At 42.7% G+C, this 23467-nt stretch overlaps 1 protein-coding gene across 2 annotated transcripts; it reads left to right on the top strand.

The window, feature by feature from the left end:
* The first annotated feature begins 32 nt into the window (after positions 1 to 32).
* Positions 33 to 23069, top strand: C1QTNF1 (C1q and TNF related 1). 2 transcript variants are annotated; one of them, XM_060764343.2, is made up of 5 exons: positions 33 to 286; positions 7039 to 7180; positions 11257 to 11393; positions 13993 to 14454; positions 19420 to 23069. In XM_060764343.2, the coding sequence occupies exons 2-5, from the start codon at positions 7050 to 7052 to the stop codon at positions 19461 to 19463; spliced, it is 774 nt and encodes a 257-aa protein (XP_060620326.2). In that variant the 5' UTR covers positions 33 to 286; positions 7039 to 7049; the 3' UTR covers positions 19464 to 23069. The 2 variants fall into 2 exon arrangements, with proteins under 2 accessions (XP_060620326.2, XP_060620324.2); XM_060764341.2 differs by lacking the exon at positions 19420 to 23069 and having other exon boundaries at positions 13993 to 15652.
* Positions 23070 to 23467: the final 398 nt, after the last annotated feature.

The following is a 23467-nucleotide window of genomic DNA, read 5'->3' on the forward strand; positions in this document are numbered from 1 at the left end:
TAACGGCAGCTGTGCTCCCATCTGAGGGAGGAGGGCCCGGCATGCAGTATCTGCCCCTTTCTTTCCCTCTTTCTCTCTCTCTCTTGACTTCTCAGAAAGCGTATTTTCTGCTTAGAGCCTGGGATCTGAAGGTGAGAGACGCAGGGCTGCCAGCTATTTCTCTTCTCTACCCCACTAACAGAGTGGTGGCAGCAGCAAAAGTGCTTATTCAGAGGAAGGGGATGCTCTAGAAGAACAAAGGCAAAGACAAGCAGTGGCTCTGGCATCCTCTAGTCCTGCCCCAAAGGTAGGTGCCAGCCAACTGGGATCAATTGCTTAGGAGGACATTGGGGAACTTTGTGAGCACGCACACAAAAGAACTGGGATTGATACCATATTTAGGTTGGATGCAGGGACTGCCTGAGGTTTTAACAGCTGAACGGTCCCTGGGAATTTTCTACAATGCCTCTTCCGCCAGAAGGAACTAAGGCCTTTAGGAGGCTGGTTGTTTTTAGATGTCTTATGTATAGGGGAAGGGAACTGGTTAGAAGGGGCAGAATCTTAATTTTTTGGTGTTCCCCCTGCTATGGCCTTCCAGATGTTGTGGGACAGACAGCAGTGAAGGATCATGCAAGTTGCTGAACAACAACATCTGGAGAACCATAATATACATGTCCATGGAGCTGGGAGGTTGCTTTTGTTTTTCACCATATTATTATCAATTCCTTCTTAGAACTGGTTTGTACAAAGTCAGAAACATCCCCAGAATGCCCCTCCTCTATAAGTGAGGAGTTGTTTTTTTACTGCAGGGAAACCCCATCCTACCATAAAATATTTTTTGGTGGAAATGTCAGCCGAGGACAAACCCTACCTGCCAGTCTGAGTGAAACACTATTGCTCTGGCACAGGAAATGGGAACAGTGATTCTTTCTCTGGATCCTATGCCTGCTGGCATTCTTGCCACCAACAGCTTTTGAGTAATTCCCTGCACTTGGCTGTGAGCAAATGTGGACCACCACAGGTCTTCCCAGTCCAAGTGTGGTTTCCTTTCTTTTGAGCTCTTGTCCAAGCGGTTTGATAGCAGTGAGGTGAGGACATAGGATCCAGTCCTCCTTTCCACCCTCCAATGTCTTCTCAGTGAAATGAACTCCAAGTACTGGGGTACTTACAGCAGATAGGAATTTTTCCAGGATATGACAGCTCTGTATTCCCAGATGTCACCGGCTGCTATATCAGGAACTTGAGCGATGGAGGGTGGCCAAAGGGAACCGGAAAAAACAAACAGAGTCTCATAGCACACATCATTGTTTGTGTCTCTGTTCTCATCGCCACATATATAAGCCTGTTTTTGTCCAGTTATGTGTCCTGCCTCTCGGGATGTGTGTGTATGTGCGTGCAAATATATTTCTCCCAGACACATTGTGGATGCATGTCTGGCTCACCTCTTTGTGTGGCTTTCTTCTTACTGTTAAATGATGTATTCAGTTGTTCATGCTGTTACTTGTTTCTTGTATACTTCTTAGGAGATTTTTCATGTTTTATAATGAATAACAGGTGATAGGGAGGGGTGGGGTAATGAGATGCTTCTTTAGATTTTGGGTTCTTCACATTCCAGTGTTTCAGAACACAGCTTTATAAACAACAACTAAAATAGATTGGCTCCCTCACTAAATATAAAATACTGTTTCATAACAATGATTCCATACTATTTTAATAATAGCCTAAAATAGACTGGTCATGCAAGATTATGCAGCCCATCTCAAAATGCTTATGCTCAGATTTTACCAAGGGATGCCAGTTCTGTAATACTGGAGCCCACATGGAGACTACAGTCTTCTTTGTCTAATTGTGACCCTCTGTCCATAGGGCTGCACTTGGGCATCTGTGAAGGTTTTTCCTGCTGTTGTGCATAACAATAGATTGTAGTCTTGGGGCATGTGATGCTGAAACTAAGCAGAGCTGCATGTGGTCAAGCTCTCTTATGCACTGAGTGTGATGAGGTAGGATATAGGTAAAGGTTGTCCCCTGACATTAAGTCCAGTTATTTCTGACTCTGGGGGTTGGTGCTCATCTCAATTTCTAAGCCAAAGAGCTGGCATTGTCCATAGACACCTCCAAGGTTATGTGGCCTTCCCACCGGAGCGGTACCTATTGATCTACTCACATTTGCATGTTTTCGAACTGCTAGGTTGGCAGAAGCTAGGGCTGACAACGGAAGCTCATGCCGCTCCCCGGAATCGAACCTGTGACTTTTCGGTCAACAAGCTCAGCAGCTCAGTGCTTTATCCACTGTGCCAACCTTTTTTTGACCAGGGACCACTTTGATAAAGGACCACTCTCCAACATTAGTACCAAAAGTGCTACAAATCAGTTTTGGGTCAACTTTAGATTCGCTTATTTGGGGTGCTGATTCAGAAAATTGCACTGGATAGACTGCATCATCTCTAGTTTCTGATACAGAACATATGCCATACATCTGTTCACCTACAGAAAACCATATTTGATAAGCCTCACACTATAGGAGAGTTTTGAGAGACTAATCACTCTTCTTGCAATGGTGTAGTAACTGTGAGGCCACATTTTAGATCTTGGGGACAACTGGTGGTCCACGGACCACAGATTGGGAACCACTGCTTTAAATAAACAATATACTTGGTTCATATATGAGGGCTTTACATCAATGGCACACATTAGACTTGGGTGATCAAGGAAAAAATTGGTTCTAAACTCGTTTCGTTTCTAGGGGGCGCTGGCGTTTTGATTTTTATAGGACTTCTGACTTCTGAATTTTTCGATTTCAAAATTTTGAAATTTATGAAATTTTGTTTATTACAAATCTATTCGTTAATGGTGGACACTATTGCGCAAACGGGACAGGGGGAACTTCTGAAGCTTCCCACTCCCTCTGCGGTTGATTCTTGCTGATAAAACTTTCAATTAACCAAAACCAAATTAAAAAAAATCAGGATGACATTTAAATGCATTAATTAATTAAAAATACAAATTAAAATCAATTAAAATTAATTAATTAATTCAATAAAATAATAAAATAAATAATAAAATAATGAAATAAAATAATAAATAATGAAATAAGTAGTAAGATAATAAAATAAAATTTAATAAAATATATAAATTAATAATAAAATAATATAAAAATACAGAAATAAAATAAATAAATAAACAAATAAATAAAAATTGCACTGCGAAAAACAATTAAATTATTAAATTTCAAATCAGATTACAAAGCACAGTGGTGATACAGTAATGGGTTGACCCCTTGGCCAAAGTGGCCAGGAGACAGCAAATGTTCCTGCTTAGAGGAAGCAGATTACAAAGCACAGTGGTGATACACTAATGGTTTGACCACTTGGCCAAAGTTGCCAGGAGACAGCAAATGTGGTGATTCAGAAAGGGTTTGACCACTTGGCCAAAGTTGCCAGGAGACAGCCAATGGTCCTGCTTAGAGGAAGCAGATTACAAAGCACAGTGGTGATACTGTCTGGGAGAAGTCCCCTTGTCAAAAGGATGGCAGAGAATAATGGATTGAACAGCACAGACACCAGTGTAACACACAGTGAAAGCTGCACACCCAAGAAGCCCAAGTACTTGGCTTCTTTTCTTTCGCCAAGGAAGAAAAAAAATTAATAAAAGAAAAAAAGGGGTTTGAATTATAAATGGGACTTTTTTTGTCTTTAAAGTCATATTTATACGTCTTTTACAAATAGCTAACAATGCTACCTTGTTTTTTTCCCCAAGAAAAAAAAATTAAAAAAGAAAAGAATTAAAAAAATAAAAATTTAAAATTAAAATTTAAATAATTAAATAATTACAAAAAAAGGAAAAAGATTTCCTCCCAACCCTCTGGTCTCTGTCTTCTCCTGTGGCACCCACAGGCAGGCACAGCCACAGCCACAGCAAGGTAGGCACCTCCCTGCTCCCAAGCACCCAGCACCCTGGACCCAAAAGCCACAGCAACCTGAAGCCCTCCTTTCCCCGTTGTTTCCCCAGCAGAAATGGGACCACGAGGCACGCACAGCCACTTTTAAAGGCCAATGGCCGCCCTTCAGAAACCACTCCCCAATACCTGGCTTCTCCTCATTGGCTGGAAGCCCATCATTCCCAGCATCCCAGCACCTGTGACATCACTAACGAAACTGGCGGAAGTCGTTTTAAAGATGGCGGATGCGGCTTCGATATGGGCAAAACACTTCCGGGTTGCTAAAACGCATCAATATCGCTTCTAATTATGAAATAATAACGAATAAAGAAATTAACGATCTGGATCACCCAAGCCTAGCACACATGTTTCTCTATTTGTATGTGTGCATGCACACATACAAACGTGGCCAGTTCTATGTACAGATGAGATATGCCATATACAATGGCCAGGATTCATTTTTGTTATGAAAGCATACACCTTAAGATTCTGGGAGTTGTAATTTAAAAATAAAATGTCGGAAGCTTTGAGCCTTATATATCTCCATGTACAAAGTTTGCCAGCATGAGCATTGCTGAACTCATATAAATGTATGCTATTAGAAATTTAGTAGGCTAAGTTATATTAGCTAGTTCTACCTACAGACTATGCTGTTAACAAACTTTATGTGAGACACACCATGAGCACATCCATATTGTTTTCAAAATATAAATACAGTACATGGGAGAAAACTGAATCTGGCATACACAGGTATATTTGCACTATGCACTGAGAATCGTGAATGTTGGTTTCATTGCAAAGGGGTCTATATTCCGGCATTTCTTAAAATAGCTTCTTGCAAGCACTCTTGAGAATTATAATTCTGCAGGGCCTAAGATTTCATCATCTGCAGAACACTGCACTTCCCATAAATCAGTTGGAAGAAAGCAAATACATTTCAAAACAGTTTTTATCTGTAATAAAGATCATGTACTCTTGAATACACTGTAGAATGACTTGCCTGTTCTTTGCCCATATCTTGTGATGGTGGCTCAGCTGTCATGCATGCATGTGAGGGCTAGGTGCTTGGTCCATAAATATGGCCTGCATGAGAACAATTCCTGTTTGCACATGGCTTAGAGCAATGCTCTTTGCTTCATGTACCTTACCGTTTTGCTCTGTGATACATTAATTACCATTAACAGGAGAATCTGCTGGTTCTGGTTTTTGACCTAGCTGAGCAATTTATTCCCCGGGAATATTCCCAGATGCTCTTTGACCACAAATCCTAGGAGGCTTGCCCAGTTTTCCTTGGCATTGCTACATGGCCTTGGCTAATGATAGAATAAAGGCAAGGCACATTTTCATGTATGTTTTTGTACTCGCATGCAAACTGATGTGGAATTACAGGCTTGTCCTAGGACAGAGCTACTAGATAGCTGTAGCAGGCAGCCAAAAGGCACCAGGAAGGCAGTGAATCAGAACATCAAATGTGTTGTAGATAAATTGTGGTTTTTCTCATCAAAAACTTTTCCAATCTTTATCCACCCATGTCTGCATTTTTAATTTATATGAGACAGTATGGGAATTTGGAAACGGGACCTTTTAGGTCTCCTTGGGATTTTTCTTGCCCAGTTTGCCCATGCTGCTGAGCTAGCTATTCTTTCTGTAAGAGATGCAAGCCCAGAAAACCTCTATAGCAAAATGGTGGTGAAGGGGGAATTTGTTAAGTGGGAATGAGTGGAGAAAGGGATGTTTCACTCTCAATCCCACCTTCAATTTTCCACTTGTAACATTTTCCCATTTCTTGGCATGGCAAAGATTATATTTGATGATCCTTGCTTTGATGAAAACACTGGTCAGACTGGCTGAGAATCATGGGTATTATAATACAGATCACCTCAGATAGGAAGCTGATTGTGTATAAATAGCTCTCAAAATTGCTGGTCTATAACTACATTCTAGTAGCCCTCATTATAGGATTAGAGTGGGGTTTTTGTGTCAGGACTGACTTGAGAAACTGCAAGTTGTTTCTGGTGTGAGAGAATTGGCCGTCTGCAAGGATGTTGCCCAGGGGATGCTCAGAAGTTTTACCATCCTTGTGTGTCCCTGCATGGGAAGCTGAAGCTGACAGATGGGAACTCATCCCGCTTCCCAGATTCAAACCTTTCAGTAAGCAATCCTTCCAGCACAAGGGTTTAACCCACTGTGCCACCGGGGGCTCCTAGGATTGGAGTGAAAGAGCTATATTAAGTATGGCATTCCCTTCCCTTCTTTTACAGAGATATCAGAGCACAAAGTGGATATCTGTCAGGAACCACCATTGGCACTCCTCCCTGGTGTCTGTCCACTTTGTGTTCTAAGATACATGTCCCTCCCCTTAACATTCAACTGGCCATCAAAGAAATAACTGTTGGAGCCGGGCTGCTGTGCAGAGGCGAGTAGCTCTTGGGCACCCCATCTTTGCTTGGTTTAAATGCTTGTTGCTCTCAGCTAATATTCGAGTCAATGTTCTGCTTGGCTGGCAGAGTCAATCAACTCCTACCTTCCTCCTGAGAATCAGATCTATTTCACACTACACAATCATAGCAATTTGATACCACTTTAACTGCCATTTCTCCCTTCTACGACATTTAAAATTTTGTGAGGTATTCAGAATGCCTCCCCAAATTAAAAATCCCCAAATTTCATAGGGTGGAACTATGACAATTAAAATGGAACCAAACAACTAAAATTATATAGTGTGAAAGAGACCTCAGCAGAATTGTAATGAAGTGAGATGTTCTTTTATTCCTTCCTCTTCCACACCTCCCTCCCTCCAGCATTTCTGCGTGCAGGCATGTAAGGGGGGGGGGCTTGAGGGGCTTCAGCCCCCCCCCCCCCAATTCTCAGGGTGGTCTGCAAGAAGGCCTTACTGGTACATTATTTAAACTGTTATGTTTATTCATATCATGATCTGATCACCATGCTCAATATATCCTATATGCATGGGGGTATTGGGATAAAGATACAAAAGGTTTGCTGGGGTAGATCCTCAGCCCCCCCCCCCCCGAATCAAACTCAGCTCCCCCCCCCCCCCCGAATCAAAATCCTGGCTACGCGCCTGTCTACGTGTCTAACTCTTTCTTCTTTTTCTTCTATAGGGCTTGAAGCAATGAAGGGACCACTGGTAACATGTGCCCTTCTGCTCACCTGCCTCCTCTTCCAGGGTCGTTGCAATGAGCATGATGTGGAAGAGATGCCTGAAGCACCAACACAACCACCACCCCAGCATCACAATTCCAGGTGGGTCATGAGGATGGTGGAGAAGAAAGTAACAATAAGCAACAACTTTGCCTTTTAATTGTGTGCTGTTTGGCTCGCTCATGGGGGCCTAGTTAGATATATAATATCCCTAGGCAGAAACTGCAGTAGTGTAGTGGTTTGAGCATTGGGCTATGATTCTGGAGAACAGATTCTCCACCTGGGCGTGGAAAGTTATGGGTGACTTTAGGCAAGTCACACACTCTCAGTCTCAGAAGAAGGTGAAGGCAAGCCCTTTCTGAACAATCTTTTCAAGAAAACCTTGTGATCAGTTCACCTTAGGGTTACCATAAATTGGAAATGGTTTGGGGGCACACAACATCATCATCATCATCATCAACAACAACAACTACTACTACTACTACTACCTGGGCAATAGAGTCGAATGGCTTTTTGGTAGAAGTGTGTCAGTTAAAGAACTAACTTCATAATGTACTTCAAAGCCCAATTAACCTCATTAATGTACATTTCCATGCACAGTTAATGTGCAGTTAACTCAGTTGGGTTGCCCCACTTTAAATGAAGCCAAAGGCTACTGGTTGATAATGGCTATGGAGGAGGTTTAAATGACTGAAAAAGAGCCTGTAATGGCAGTATCAGAAGCATAAAATTAAGGTTAATTTAAGTAGATTGAGTATTGCATTATGTAACTCCGTACCGCAAAGGGCCATGTTTCCGAAGGTCCCGTCTATACACTTAGTCCACCTCAGTAAATTGGTACAGCTTCACATCTTCATCCAATCTGAAGCTGTTTTGGTCCCTGAAGGAAAGTTTTGAAACAGTTTTGATAGAGGCTCAGAACAAGGCTAGCACAAATCTTGTTGCTCTCTGAAGCAGAGCAACAAATGCTATTATTTCAATTTATTCAGTTAGAGTGCACATAAGCAAAGTGGGCAGGAAATCTCATATCTGATAACGAAACATACAATAACCACAAAATCAGTTACAGACCATTTGCTTTTGCCAGTTCAAGATGACCAAAAACTGCTTCTTGAGATGTTTGCCTTATCTTGCCTCATGGTGGATCTATTCTGACTTGGCGAAAGGGATTGCGCTACTAATTTTATTTCACCTCTTTCCCCTCTCATGGAAAATAGCAGCAAGAACTACTCCCTTTCCTAGATTTATTCATCAAATCTCTTGTGAGCCACCACCTTCATTCTCATGTAATACACATGATAATAAACATAGCTGCATCTTTGAAGGCTGCTTAGCTGTCCAAGGAGCAAGTGGATCTTGATTCCAATGTGACAGTTTTACATTTAAAATTCATAGCCTAGGCAATGTTTTGTATACTGAACTCACATTTTTCTCCCTCCCATTCCCCTGCAGAGACTTGCAAATCACTTGCCGGTTTATGATTTCAGACAGACAACTCCTTAGGAATTATGGGGCCCTGTTTTAAAGCACAAGGGGGCACAGCACTGGAAACATCTTTCCAAAGATGCGTACCTTCTTCTCTCTTGAATGTGGTAGTTACAGAGCTAGAATATCTGTGTTCTTGGAGCTGCGAGAATTTTATGCAAACTTCAAGCTAGAATATCTGTTGTTCCTGGAAAAAGCCAATTTTATTCACCCAAATCTGGCACCAGTCAGCAGCAGCCTGCTACAAGTGAGGAGAAAGTAAGACGTTGTACCTATTTAATGGGTACAGCTGGAGGGCATATCTGTCTCACTAACAGATGCATAACTACTAAGTGAGCTGACTGGCACCAACCCAGTGCTGATGTGTGCAGAGTGAACTCAGTGCTCCTCAAATGGTGTGCGGGACAGCATTCACATCTATTATGTTTCAGCTGCTTTAATTTAGAGAATTGTGATTTTTCTAAGGCCCCTTCTACATTGCCATATAATCCAGATTATAAACAGATAATCTTTTACCTTTTTTTTTTTGCCAACATGTGTTTTAAGCAGCTTTTACTGTTTGCAAATTTTATCCACTGGATGTTCTTAATCTCATGTATAACTTGTATGCTACAGTGCAATAAGGGTCTCTGGACCATAATAAAATTTATCTATCTATCTAACAGATAATCCACATTATCCACTTTGGACTGGATTATATGAATCTGCACTGCCACATAATCCAGTTCAAAGCAGATAATCCGGGTTGTATATGGCAATGTAGAAACTGCCTAAGTTTTCTGGAGTTCTCTTCAATGTAGGCTGGATCTACACTGCCAAATAATTCAGTTTGAACTTACTAGCCACTAAATCAAAGGTCTTGGGTTGCCCAAAGGGGGGTTGGCTACAGCCATTACATCTAATATAGCTGCCTCCAGTTTGATTAATCTTCCATCATTGGCATAAGTAGTCCGGTTAACTTTTGCAACCAGAAATTCAGTTTGAACTGTGTTAAATGGTCAGTATAGATCCATATAATGCAGTTCAGTTTGATTCAAGCTGCATTATATAGGTGTACACTGACTGTTTAATGCAATTCAAAAACTGCATTAATCTGGATTTCATATGGCAGTGTAGAAGGAGTCTAAGATGCTCTTAAAATATCCCCATTTTTTCTTCTTCTACTACTTCCCATTTTGCCAATTATTATAAATGGAGTTTAAAATGCAGATGTTATTTGCACTCAGTTGGGGGAAAGGAGAGCAGAATCTCAGCCAAAAGCAAGCAGCCTCTTCTACTTCTGCTTTGTTAATAACTTTTGCCATCCTGACCACACTCTGATGTTGCTTGTGTACACATGTCCTAGTTTTCATCTGTGAAATGTTGGAGGGTCTGGAAACTATGGCCCCTTCTACACTGCCATATAATTGAGATTATCAAAGCAGATAATCCGCATTATCTGCTTTGAACTAGATTATGAGTCTATACTGCCATATAATCCAGTTCAGAGCAGATAATGTAGATTTTATATGGCAGTGTAGAAGGGGCCTATATTAGCCGCAAGCATGTGGATGGCCTGGGATTAGGAAGAGACCCAGGATATGCATAGTTGGCCTTCAGCACCTGCTACAGATACCTATGCCAGCTCAGGTGAAGGCCTGAACTTGCCTTTGAGTAGAAGCCAGAGAGAGTAGAATAAGAGAGTGCAGATAAATTGGTTGTTTGTTTGTAACAGATAAGCTCCAGCTAAACATCAATGTTTAGACCTAGCTTTCTGTAATTCATGGCAACAGGTTCCACCTTTCCTTCCATTTGTTTTTCTGTACTTGCAGTCACATAAAATAGGAGGATCTGAGTATTTCCTAAGATAAAGAGGGTAGAGTCAAAAGTAGAGATATTTATTTATTTATTTATTTCAAGCAGTTCTACCCCGCCCTTCTCAACTCCCAAGGGGGGATTCAGGGCGGCTTACAACCGGCACAATTCGATGCCAACAATTCAACATAGTAAAAATATATAACAGCAATAATTATAAATAGTTAAAACATTAAATTAATACAATAGCAACTAATAAAAAGAAGAGCCAATCTGGTGGCCAACGTTCGCCGAGTTCTGTAATCCGTAAGTCCATTCAGCATTATCATAATCCTTTCCAAAGCTATAGTCATCATTGTCCTTGTCAGTCTGCCAGATTATCCAAAGGCCTGGTCCCATATCCAAGTTTTTAACTTCCTTTTGAAAGAGAGGAGGGATGACGATGATCTGATTTCCCCGGGGAGCGAATTCCACAGGCGGGGGGCCACCACCGAGAAGGCCCTGTCCCTCGTCCCCACCAGCCTCACTTGTGATAAAGGTGGGGCCGAGAGCAGGGCCTCCTCAGAAGATCTTAAATTCCTAGGCGGGACGTAGAAGGAGATACGTTTGGAGAGGTACGCTGGGCTGGAGCTGCCTGCCCTTCAACAGATACCGCCTGTCGTTCAAGAGATGTGTAAAAGAAGAAAGGATTTCAGCAGATGTTGCTTCCCATGCAGCCAGGCAACAAGTGATGTCTGCAGAGACCCTCTCTTCTACACAACTATAAAGGACAGAAAGCATCTCCTGTTTTCACACTGGCAGGTCCAAAAGGGAGTTATGTGGTTGTTATTGTGTTCAGTTTCCCCTTTCTCTGTTTTTCTTCCTGTGGTTCAGCCTATCTGTGCCTTTCTGCCTTCTAGAGCTGAGAATGAATATCGGAAATACAGCAAGCAGTCAAGAGGGTCCGAGTGTGTACGTTGCTGTGATCCTCCTGAGGGCTTTGCGGCATACCCAGTGTACCAGCCTTTGCCTCAAATCAACATTACCATCCTGAAAGGTAAGGGGCACTGAGTCCACTTATGTGGATTCAGAGCTTAGACATTAGGGAAGGAGAGGAGTGATGGGACCGTGAGCAAACAGAAAACTGACTTGCAGGGGTTCTGCTAGCCCTTCTTGCTAGAGATCTGTGCTGGTGAATTTGGTGCTATTTCTGCCTGATTGTTTATTCACCCAAGGCCTGAAGGCAATGGATGAATTTTAAGTGGAATCATTTGGGTTTTCATCCAGACATGTCCAGCTACACAGGTGTGAATTGCCCTCTGGTGAGCATCTTCCTAGGAATGAGTCCCGGTGAAGGCAACATAATAGTGGCATGCTTGTTGGAGCCAATTGGCTCTGCGAGAGCTATTTTAACTTTGCTACAGTGTCCTAATATTGCTCTGAGGCACTCTGGGCAATTACCTTAGAATGCCGTTGTCCACATAAATCTAACAAAAGCATTGCTGGATCATCAAACCAAAGGGCTCTCTTGTATAGCGTCCTGTTTTGTACATGGTAAGCCAGGTGCATTTGGACAAGAGGATAATAACTCTCCCCTACTGCCCCCTAGGAACTGATACCCTGAGGCCTGCCGCAGACAACCCTATGTAATAGCAGCCATGACTGATTTGTCTGTTCTCTTTTTATAACCTTCTCAAATATGATGGCATCACATTCAAGTGCCTGGCGCTGTTTTTAATTCTAGAGTGATAATTAAAATTAGAGGGAGCCCAAACCTAGCTTCTGCAGTGAGCTCTTGCTGCAGCAATGGGAATTCAGCAGCACTCTGAACATGCTGCATGCTGCATACCCTCCAGCATTTTGAGAATGAAAAGTGGGACACATGTGGCCAACCAACAACAGTGTGGCCAAGAGGGCAACAAAAGAGAACAAATCAGAAAAGGCTGTAAAATTTTGTTGTCGAATGCTTTCATGGCTGGAATCACTGGAGTTTGTGTGGTTTCCGGACAGTATGGCCATGTTCTAGTAGCATTTTCTCCAGATATTTTCCCTGCATCTGTGGCTGGCATCTTCAGAGGAACATTTTTGGTCTTGCCTCTCCTGTCATCTCCTACTCTGCTAAGTTAGTTGATAAAAATTGCTTTCCCCCCTTTGAATTCAGTTTTCAACACCCGAAGGAAGTTGAGGACAAAGGGGGCAAATGAGAGAAGGTGGAAAAAACTGGGACATTTTAAAGGCCAATAAAAGAAATGCTATGACAAAAAAAAATAATAATCCCAGTTTCTGCCAGTGTCTCCTGCCAGTTCTTTCTTTGGGTCCTCTTACCCACCTCCACGGAGTCCCTGATGGCGCAGTGGGTTGAACCCTTGTGCCGGCAGGACTGTTGACTTAAAGGTCGGCGGTTCGAATCCAGGGAGCAGGTGAGCTCCCATCTGTCAGCTCCAGCTACTCATGCGAGGACATGAGAGAAGCCTCCCACAGGATGGTAAAACACCTGTTCGTTTCTTGGGCAATGTCCTTGCAGGCAGCCAGTTCTCTCACACCAGAAGCAACGTGCAGTTTCTCAAGTTGCTCCTGATATACCCCCCCCCCCCACTATTTGTTGTTGCAGGAGATGGGGGAAAGGGTGGACAACAGAGCCAGAGGATGAAGGGTGGAAAAGCTTGCAGCTGCCTTGACTTTTAATGTTTCAGAGAATTTAAAGGAACATGGCGAGAGTTACAGGTTGTGGCCTGCCAATCCTATGTTCTGCTCAAGGAAGGCCCATGGTTTCATTTTTAGGACCTGTCGTTTTGTCCCTTCTCTCAAGTGCCTCTGTCAAAACCAAACTGTATTCATTTAGCAGAGAGCAACAACAGTGTGGGATTTAAGACCAGGAGTAAGTTTGTTTTCAGCCTCCTTGTTTTGGACATTGGGGTGGGGTGGATATCTTTGGATGAACTTTGGGTTCTTTAGATTCCAGAGGGGCCTGCTTGGGATAAAATGTATGAGCTAAATAAATTTCCTGGCCCGAAGGCACTGTTATTATAATATTATCCAAGCTGCTTCCTTAACCGCCAAATTAGTCTTGAACCAAACCCAGGGCTGCAGAGGTTGCATTAGGACATGGCCTGATTGGGCTGGCAGAAAGGGAAAGATGGAGAAGTTGTGTCATCAAAGCAGGCCCAATATTGCTGAACCCTTGAATCTTCTCAATACATTTTACAAATGGATGGAGCTGGAAAATTGTATGCACAGTTCCTCTCCTTAGCTAAGTGATTTTCCCTCTACCTGATGCCCAAAAGTTAATAAAAGTTACTTGTTAATGTTTGGATTGATTCAGATTGCATTTCTATTTCATATGCTTAATTTATGTGGAAGCCTCTTACTTTGCTTTTATGTTTGCTTGTGATAAAATTCAATGGCAATTCTATTTAACACTAAAGGTAGCTTCACTTCCTCTGATGCGTCCCGCCTGGCAAACATATTTTCACCACAAGGGTGAGCATAATGCTTACTCAATGATCAACTGGACTGACTGAGTCATTTTAATTCTAGGCATCTCTCCTCCTCAAGAACAGAGGAGAGAAGACTATTGAAATGTATCACTGTCTCTTTTTTTTGAGCAAAACAGGCTGGCTGAAGTGGTTCTCAGTGATGTCCTCTTTATTACTCAGGTGAGAAAGGGGACCATGGTGAGCGTGGCCCCCAAGGGAAGGTGGGCAAAGCTGGTTCTGCAGGAAGAAAGGGCCCAGCAGGCTTCAAGGGACAAAAAGGCAACATGGGAGCCCCGGGGGAGCGGTCCAAAACCAACTATGCTGCCTTTTCGGTGGGACGGAAGAAACCTCTGCACAGCAATGACTACTACCAGACACTTATCTTCGACACAGAGTATGTGAACCTCTATGGGCATTTCAACATGTTCACAGGCAAGTTCTATTGCTACGTGCCAGGCGTGTACTTCTTCAGTCTCAATGTGCACACCTGGAACCAGAAGGAGACCTACCTCCACATCATGCACAATGGGGCTGAGGCAGCCATATTGTATGCACAGGCCAGTGACCGAAGCATCATGCAGAGCCAGAGCCTCATGCTGGAGTTACAAGACCAGGACGAGATCTGGGTGCGACTGTTCAAGGGTGAGCGGGACAATGCTGTTTTTAGTGATGAATATGATACATACGTTACCTTCAGTGGGTACCTAGTTAAGCCCAGCTCCGAGCCATGAATCTGCAGGCAGATGGACAAAATACCGTTAAGATTTGACCTTGCACCATCCTTCCAGTGCATTTCTACACATTGTTTTGCAACACGCTCTTTCTGCAAGAAGCCACACACTAGTTCTGAAGACAACTGTAGTACTTGGATCTCTATCTACATGAAATAATGGTCACATTTTCCTTCAATAAGCTTTCTCACTTTCATCCGCTGATCCTTCAACCCAATCACACAACCTTTGGTTCTATTGCTTATCGCTCTGATCACTGGTGTTTCTGGAGTAAGAAGTGGAGACAGCTCCTGTAATTTTAACGATTGTCTAGAAGAGAGAACTTCTTCTGGAAATTCCCATTTCTACACAGTCATTAAAGGTACTAGACACTGCTCCAGTTCTCAACATGACAACTCAAGAGCTTGTAATTGTTAATGTGGTCCAGAAAATAACTGACCGGAGTCCCATCTACACTGCCTATAATGCAGTTTCAGAATGCAGTTTAACTGCATTGAACTAGATTGTATGAGTCTATACTACCATTGGAATCCAGTTCAGTGCAGTTAAACTGCATTCTGAAACTACATTACATGGCAGTGTAGATGGGGCCAAGGTTTCTCATTCCTGACACAATACACTTATATTGTGCCATTGAAAAATACCAGAAAATGCTCTCTGTGTCTCTTGTCTATAATCATCATGGGTCTGAGTAGATTATCCTGCTTTGACTGTCCCCTCCACTTATCACACAGGCACAGCATTGCAAACCTGTGAATGTCATGTGCACTGAACACAGGTGCAATGAAGTTATTCCTTACTCAATTGATCCTCAATGCATATCTCTCTCTCCCTCTCTCCCAAGCATTTTCTAAATCTCAGACTTCTTCCAGACAACACTTAAACCCGTACCGAAGTGCATTTAAGTCCACACACCTCTCCCTAAATCGTGTTCTTTCCCTGGGGGGTGTCTAGATGTCCTCCTGATACCTTCCAAGAGGGCACTGAGACACCCAACAACTTCCCCAAAAGGCCTTAAAATGGAAAATAACTTACCCCAACACCATTATGCCTTTTGGCATGGTTTTTTGGAATATGCCAATGTAGTGCTAAGAGACCGGTGGGGGGGGGGGGGGCAATTTGGCCACCTGGAGTGCTACATTGGTATGTTCCAAAAACAATGCTGAAAGGCATAATGATGGCTGGGTTTGTCTTTTCTTTTAAAGGTTGGGGGTGGGGGGTGGGTGGGGAGGAGATGGGTTCCCTCTTAGCTTCTCTGGGCCCACCAGGCCCAAAGAAGCAAATTGAACTGTGTAGACTGACCCCTCGGTAGTCTCAGTCCCCACAGGGTCCATACTCCATTAGACCTGGGTCTTTCAGGTCTAATGGAGTATCAAATTAATTTGGGACAAAGCAGGGTTTTACCGGAGACATCCTTTGGACATCTTCTGTAAAACCGCAGGAGCTCCCACATTATGGGCCTTGTCTGGAAGGGCCGTCATGCTCGAGCTGGCCTCAGCATGTACAAAGACACGTCCTATGTAAACACTATCTCAGAGGTCATATCAATGCCCCGTGCCACTACTTGGAAGAGTCAACTTAGCAAGACAGCCTCCCATTCCCTGAACCTCAAGCATTCACGTTCTTTCTTTCTTACAGAAGCCTATTTCCTTATGATAAGAACGAGGAAAGAGAAATGGGCAGCTAATATTTTAAATTTCCAACTAACCAGAACCACCATCTTTACAGAACTTTTTCTTCTTCAGTTCTCCATTGACCTCAGTCTGTAGCTTTTTTCTACATTTATATCTGAATTATTTCTTAATCTCAAATCAGTTTCAGGCCCCCTTCTCTCCTTGGCATCAATCTCTCACTGCTGGCCAATTGCTCTTATTTCACCAACTCTGCAAGGAGTAATACCTGACCTCCCTCTGATTCAGTAGCACATATTTGCCACTGTGACCTTTTCTTTAGTAACTGAGGACTCAGGGCTCTCTGCAACTCATCTGTGTCTTCTTCTTCTGTCGACAAGGACAGGTGCTCCCTAGACCTTATCACTGTCCCAAATTTGGGCTCTTCCTAATCCTGCCCATGCTACCTAGAAGGATATTGCATAAAATCATGTAATAATTCTACTATCAGGCAGTGCATATATGACCTCCTGAGATTGCTAGCTGAGAGGCTTTTGGGTTGCTCATGATGTATGAGGAGGTTAACTATTTATTCTCTCCCCGTTTTGCAGCAGCCACCATGTCCCTAATAGAGAGTCACCTAACAGCTAGAAGTGCCACTGAACAAAGTGGGTGGATGTCTGGCTAGGGAGAGCAAAATTGCCAGGATTTGGACCTATGGGCTTCTGGGAACATGTACAGTTTTTAAAAGTATACAATACATTATGTATGTGTTCATATATGCTTTCAAGTTACCTGTCAACCAATGACAACTTAATGAATTTTTATAGGGTTTTCTTAGGCAAGAAATACCCCGAGGTGGTTTTGCAATTCCTTCCTCTGAAATATAGCCTACAGCACCTGTTATTTATTGGCTCTTATTCAAGTTCTAACCAGGACTGAGCTTGCTTAGCTTCCAAGATCAGACAGGATCCGATACTTTTAAGGTATTCAAGTGATGAAATAACATTGCAAAGATACAAGTTTTGATGTCTCAGCATACCCAAGTTTTCTATAACTTCGTAGGAAGATTAAGTGAGGGTACTAAAAGTGTGTGTTTTGCGATAGTCCAGCTTCCAGTGTCCCTGGCTCTCTGATAAGGTTAAGATTTCCCTTTAATTTCTAGATGGGATCTCTGCTCAGAAAAAGCAAGGTTTTCTTTTTCATGCCTGGAGGAGAGTGAGCTTTGAGGAGTGTTGTAGATCAGGTTCCAGCCCCTTTCCAACAGGCCAGATCCCAGCTCTACTGTGGGCTGGAAGAGGTCCTGAGACCAGATCGAAATACCTACTTATCTTAACATTCTTCTTATTAATCACAAAACTCAGCAGTGCATAATCCCTATTCCCTTTTCACAGGGATAGCCTGGAAGCTAGCTGTAGTGCGTGAATTTCTCATCTTATTGGAGGAATGGTACCTGTTCTGTCCCCCGAGCTTATTCTTGAAGGTGCTCTAATCTCGCCAGGAACAGTGTTTGATTTACACATGTGAACAGTTAATAAGGAATTTAATAGAGCAATAAAAATAAAAATTCTAACTCTTTCCAGGACTAACAACTAAAATTTGTAGGAAAAGTTGGAGGCTTGGCTCAGCTGTAGTTCTTGCTTATTCTGTGCCTTTCTTCTGTGTCCTTTTTTGCCTTGTTGTCTATACACCTATGGCAGGGATTCTTCAACTTGCAACACTTCTAACATGCAATGTGTTTCGCTTCCTAGCTTTTCTCAGCCCCTTCTTCTAAATCTGTGGTTCCCAACCAATTTTTGACCAGGGTCCACTTGAACAGGGACCACTTTGACCAGAGACTACTTTCCAACATTAGTACCGAAATGGTTACGAATTGGTTTTTGGTCAACTTTAGATTCGGTTTTGTTATTTGGGGTGATGATTCAGAAAATGGCATTGACTAGACCACATTAGCTCTAGTTTCTGATACAGAACATATGCCATCCAGTAGTTGCCATCTGCTCGCCCACAAAAAAAAATTAAAATTAATAAGCCTCGGCACTATAAGAGGGTTTTGCGAGACCAATTGCTCTTGTTTAATGGTGAGGCCACAGACCATATTTTAGTTCTTGCAGACCACTGGTGGTCCATGCATCACAGGTTGGGAAACACTGTTCTAAATGGCTGGCTTCAAGGTAGATTCTGGATCTGGCTGTGAGCCTCCATCCGTGGAGGTGTGTGTGTGTGTGTGTGTGTGGGGGGGGGGGGGGTGAATCTTAAAGGGAAAGCACTACCTATGGTTCCTTCTCCTAAACTATTCAGTAAAGAACTGAATCCCTTCTGACTAAGGGAGTCTTAATTAGATAAAATAATAAAGTCTCTGTGGGGGCATGGCAATACTGTTTCGTACAGGTGCTTCCTCTTTTGTTCATATCTTCTGTTTTAACCTGTGGGAGTCTAATTCTAAAAGGCAATGGCACCAGATACAGGCTCTTATGCCTGGGATTGCCAGGTCAGGACAATCCCACGGTTTGAGATCTAAGAGGAGCCCCTACTGATGATTACATTGCCTATGCTGCATTAGCCAATTTCGCAGAGTACAACAGAGTAGTATAAAATGCCAAGCATAACATGTATGTATGTACACACACACACACACACACACACACACACACTTTTTCTAAGCAGTGCTCTTACCCAGAGATCCATCCTCCTTTCCTTGAGCATTAGAGAAGAAAGATCAAGTCCTGAGATTGGGGAAACTAACCCATGCTGCAAATTGGATCCCCACTTCGTTGGCTTTGAGCACACCACAGGTGAGGGGAACATAGTTCCAGTGCTGTCCAACTTCAGATCTTGCTGTATTTCTTTGATACTAAATGTCCCTGAGTGCAATTGAATTATGACATGTGCCTTCTCCCACCCCACTACATCAAATGAATCCCTGTTGGCTAAGCCCAACAGCTGTGGCTAACTCTGACATCAAGTGCGAATACTGCCTCAGTCGCTGCTTAAGGGTGGACAAGATATAACACCATTTCATAATGGTGTAAATGTTGAAATAGTAAATCACAGATGTTGGTGGCCTGATTCAACCAAGACCCTGAATGAGAGCTGGCGGAAGTGGGAAATTTCACTTTCCTACTTCCCCCAGTACTAATCCTTATCAGAGCCCCAACATCTGTTCTTTGCATGGCAATTAGAATTCTAAATTGCTATAAAGCAGGAGAACAATTGCATATTTTCCATTTTCTAGCAACCCCCATCCCTTCCTCTTTGTTCAACAGGAAGTGGCCATGTCCTGCAGGCATCCAGAATCAGCATCATTTGAAGATGCAGGTGGTGTGTGTGCACACACGATGTGCTCATGAAATCTGCCTTTGGACTGAACATACAGAAGCAATTAGAGTCCCCAGCCAGGCTCTTGGCAAACCTTTCCCTCTATTCTGCACCTCCCCGCTCCATGTGCAGGAACTGAAGTCATTTGGCTCAGAGGACAGAGTACAAGTTTTTCTCTATATATCTTTGCACAAATATCACTTCCCTCTAAACACTGACCCACACTTACTGAAAGATTTGTTCCCTTCTGTGAGAAGGGTGCTGGTTTACTCATGAACAAAGAAGATCCTAGTGGCTTGCAAGAAAAAAAATGAATCCTGCTTTCAAAATAAGAAATAAATTACAATTTATTGTATTTTTTTGTTTTCCAATCAAGGAGGAAGCATCCAGAACTTTGTCAGAGGTACACAGCTTTGTAATGTGGTTGGTCTGCTTTAATGTACTCACCCCTCTGCCCTGCTACTCAATTGCACACTCCCCAACAATTCACACATGAAAACTAGGATGTGAGCATGAGGTCATGATGGCAAATGTTACTACGGGGAAGGACAACACAAGCTAGGGAAGGATGCAGAAGTTTGCTTTTGCCTGAATCTGATGAGAAGGGAAAGATTTCATCCCTTCTCTTCTCTCCCTCCATGGAGTTGAGTATAAACTACTCTAGCACTTTGAATTCTGTTTGCAGCTAAATACAAGAGAAGTGGAAGGAAGTGTCAGAAACAGGGGCATTTTAAAAGTAGTATAAAAGTGGAACTGGGACTGTTCCTAACAAACTGAAACAGGTGGAGTGTAGGAAAGAATGGGGAAATCTATGGCACCTCAGAATATTCCTCGCCTAAGAAAACCCTGTCAAATGTGTGAAGTCAACATAATTAGACAAATGACTTAAAAGTACATACACAGTAAGACCCCTATAACCTTGCAACCTTTATTCCACAGTTTCACTTACCTGCACCAAGAGTTCAATGGTCTTTCTTGGAATTTGCTAGGTCCTTCAGACAATTGTATGGCATACATCTCTATGAATGTCTAGATCAGTGGTTCTCAAACTTTTTCACCCACAGAGACCATTTTGAAGCAAAAGTTTCTTGTGGAGACCCAATACATGTTTATATGTTATATTATATATTATATAATCTGTTATGTATATATCAGGCATGGATATATTTGTGAAACATTGTGTTTTCAAATGGGCCAGTGGTGGATGGAGAGTGTGTGAACTAATTGAAAAGAAAGAACAATACAATATTTAAAATGAAGAGCAATTTTAACCAACATAAATGTAACATTTCAGTTAAGTTTCAGTGGAAGACCCCAAAGGCCATCCAGTACAACCCCTTCTGACATGAAGGGAAAACACAGTTAAAGCACCTCCTGAGCAGTGGGAGGGAAATAGGGTTTTGGAAGTAAGGAAGACAAGGGAGAAAGGATCTGGGCAGTGAGAAAAGTGAGGAAATAAGGCTTTTGGTGGTAAGGGAGCTGAGGGACAAGACTTTTGGCAGTGAGGGAGGAGGGGAAGGAGCAGGAAAGAGGAAGGAAAGTTTGGAGGGGAGGAGGAAGAAAGAAGAGGAGGAGGAGGGAAGCATGGAGCTCCTCAGTATGCTTCGCAGAGCACCAAGGAGTCAGCGGAGCACACTTTAAGAACCGCTGGTCTAGATCCTTCAACACAATCCTTCTATGCTGTGCCGGGAGAAAAGGTAAGTTAACGGATGGCATTTGGTTGCATCTACATTTTCAGATAACCATGTTCCAATTAGGAATGTATAGGTGACTTGTGCTGAACACATGCCAATTATGGTACTACGGTCTAGAAAGGGGCATGAGAATGCTAAATGCCCTTCCTGATACTATAAGGTCCAGGTTTCCATAGGATGCGGAATCATAGTTCTCTAATTACATAGTGTGAAAGGGCCCTTGCTCTGTGTCAGTCCTGGCTACGTCGACGGTATAGTCCTAGGAAAAGGCTGGTGTTTGTGGCTGGAGAAAGGTGAGGGACAAATAGAGAAGCAAGGATTTGGTCTCTAAAGTGACGTTGCTAATACAGTAACTGGCAAAAGAGGTAATGTGAAGGAGAAAAGGATGAAGTCACCATCCTGAAGCCAAAGGAAACATTTTGGGTGGCAGCCGTTCATGCACAGCTCCTGGAATCCAGCTTGCTGAGCTCTGTGTCCAGAGTTAATAAGGCACAGAGTTTCTTAGAGTGTCTTACTTCTGATGGGTAGTTTCATTTTCTCAAAGGAAAGGCCCCAGACATAAACCTCTTCTAGACAGCCTTGGAATGGCCCTTTCACCAAAATTAAGGGGGGAATGCAACATCACTATCTTTGTTGTTCACTATCTTTGAATTGTGTTGGAGGAGAATTCTGAAAGTGCATTGGATGGCAGGAAGATCCAACCAGTCCATACTCCAGGAAATAAAGCCCGACTGCTTGCTGGAGGGAAGGATATTAGAGGCAAAGATTAAGTACTTCGGCCACATAATGAGAAGACAGGAAAGCTTGGAGAAGACAATGATGCTGGGAAAAATGGAAGGAAAAAGAAAGAGGGGCCAACCAAGGGCAAGATGGATGGATGGTATCCTGGAAGTGATTGGCTTGACCTTGAAGGAGCTGGGGGTGGCCACGGCTGACAGGATGCTCTGGCTTGGGCTGGTCTATGAGGTCATAAAAAGTCAGAAACAACTGAACGAATAAACAACAAACATCTTCAGTGTTCACATACCTGCTTTAGTTCCATTTTGTTTCTGCTGGGCTTTTTACTTACCAGTGAAAATTTCTTAAGGAACGCCAATGGCTAACAGCCCAATATTATTGTTTTTAGAATCGCTTTAACATATGGAGATCACCACTCTGAATGGTCTACATGGAGTGTTGCGGTAATCTGCTCTCTTTGCTGGTACTTCTACATGGGGGAGCTATGCTGGAGAATGAATGCAGTTTGACACCACTTTAGCCACCATGGCATAATGCTATAGAATCCTGGGAGTTGTAGTTTTGTGAGGCACCAGCAATCTTTGGCAAAATGCCTAAAGACCTTGTAAAACTACAGCAATGATTCCAGAGCATTGACCCATGGCAGCTAAAATGGTGTCAACCTACATTAATTATACAATGTAGTAATACTCCATGTGTGCTCTCCTAGCTCTTTCTTATGTGAAGCACAGTCACAATGTAGAAGTCTCTCAAGTTGCTGGGTGGGCAAAGCTTCTGTGGACCTCAGGTGACATTCCCTTCTAGCATTGGCTCATAGCTTCAGAAAATGAGCTACTCCAAAGTGGCTATCTGCTTACACGAGGTCTGTATTACTTTGTATACCCCAAGTATACAAAGTAATACAAGGAAAAATTGCAAGCAAAGATTGCTCATATCTGCCAGGTGGTTACTGGTTGAGAATTCGCAGAAAAACATGCCATCCATGCATCTGTATATGGTATGCCACAGATATGTATATTGTCTTCACATGTGACAGCATACCTGGATTTGTTTGTATTATTAGGGAATGTTCAGGGAAAATTCAACGCAAGAACCAGCATGTATCTCACAAGCAACATTTGTGTAATCATTTCCTATCATTAAAATTTCTGTGCTCCCTTCAGAAACTATTTTTGGTACTTCTTTAGCTTTTCATGTCATGTTTTTAGTGTCACCAAGCTCAGAAGAAGAATGCTGGCTTTTACTGTAAACACGTCCCATCCAACAACCCACCCCAACCTAACTTAAATGATGCCAAACTACTTTCCAGAATTTGTATCTAATAAAGCATACACCAAGAAATATTTGAAGGAGCCTCTGATAATTAACAATATTCATGGAACAGACAGATTCAGTAGGGCTTGACCTCGAGATGGCTACAGAGGAGGCTATTATCTCCAAAGCTGCATATGTGCAATCTGGGCTCTCGGGACACACACAGAGCTTGTCCCCAGATCATATCTGCATGTGTTTAATTTTCCTATAAAGCCTGACTTTCAGCTTCTTCCACCCAGCAAATGAAGTT

Source organism: Anolis sagrei, chromosome 2 (genome assembly GCF_037176765.1).
Source record: "Anolis sagrei isolate rAnoSag1 chromosome 2, rAnoSag1.mat, whole genome shotgun sequence".
Lineage (NCBI taxonomy): Eukaryota > Metazoa > Chordata > Lepidosauria > Squamata > Dactyloidae > Anolis > Anolis sagrei.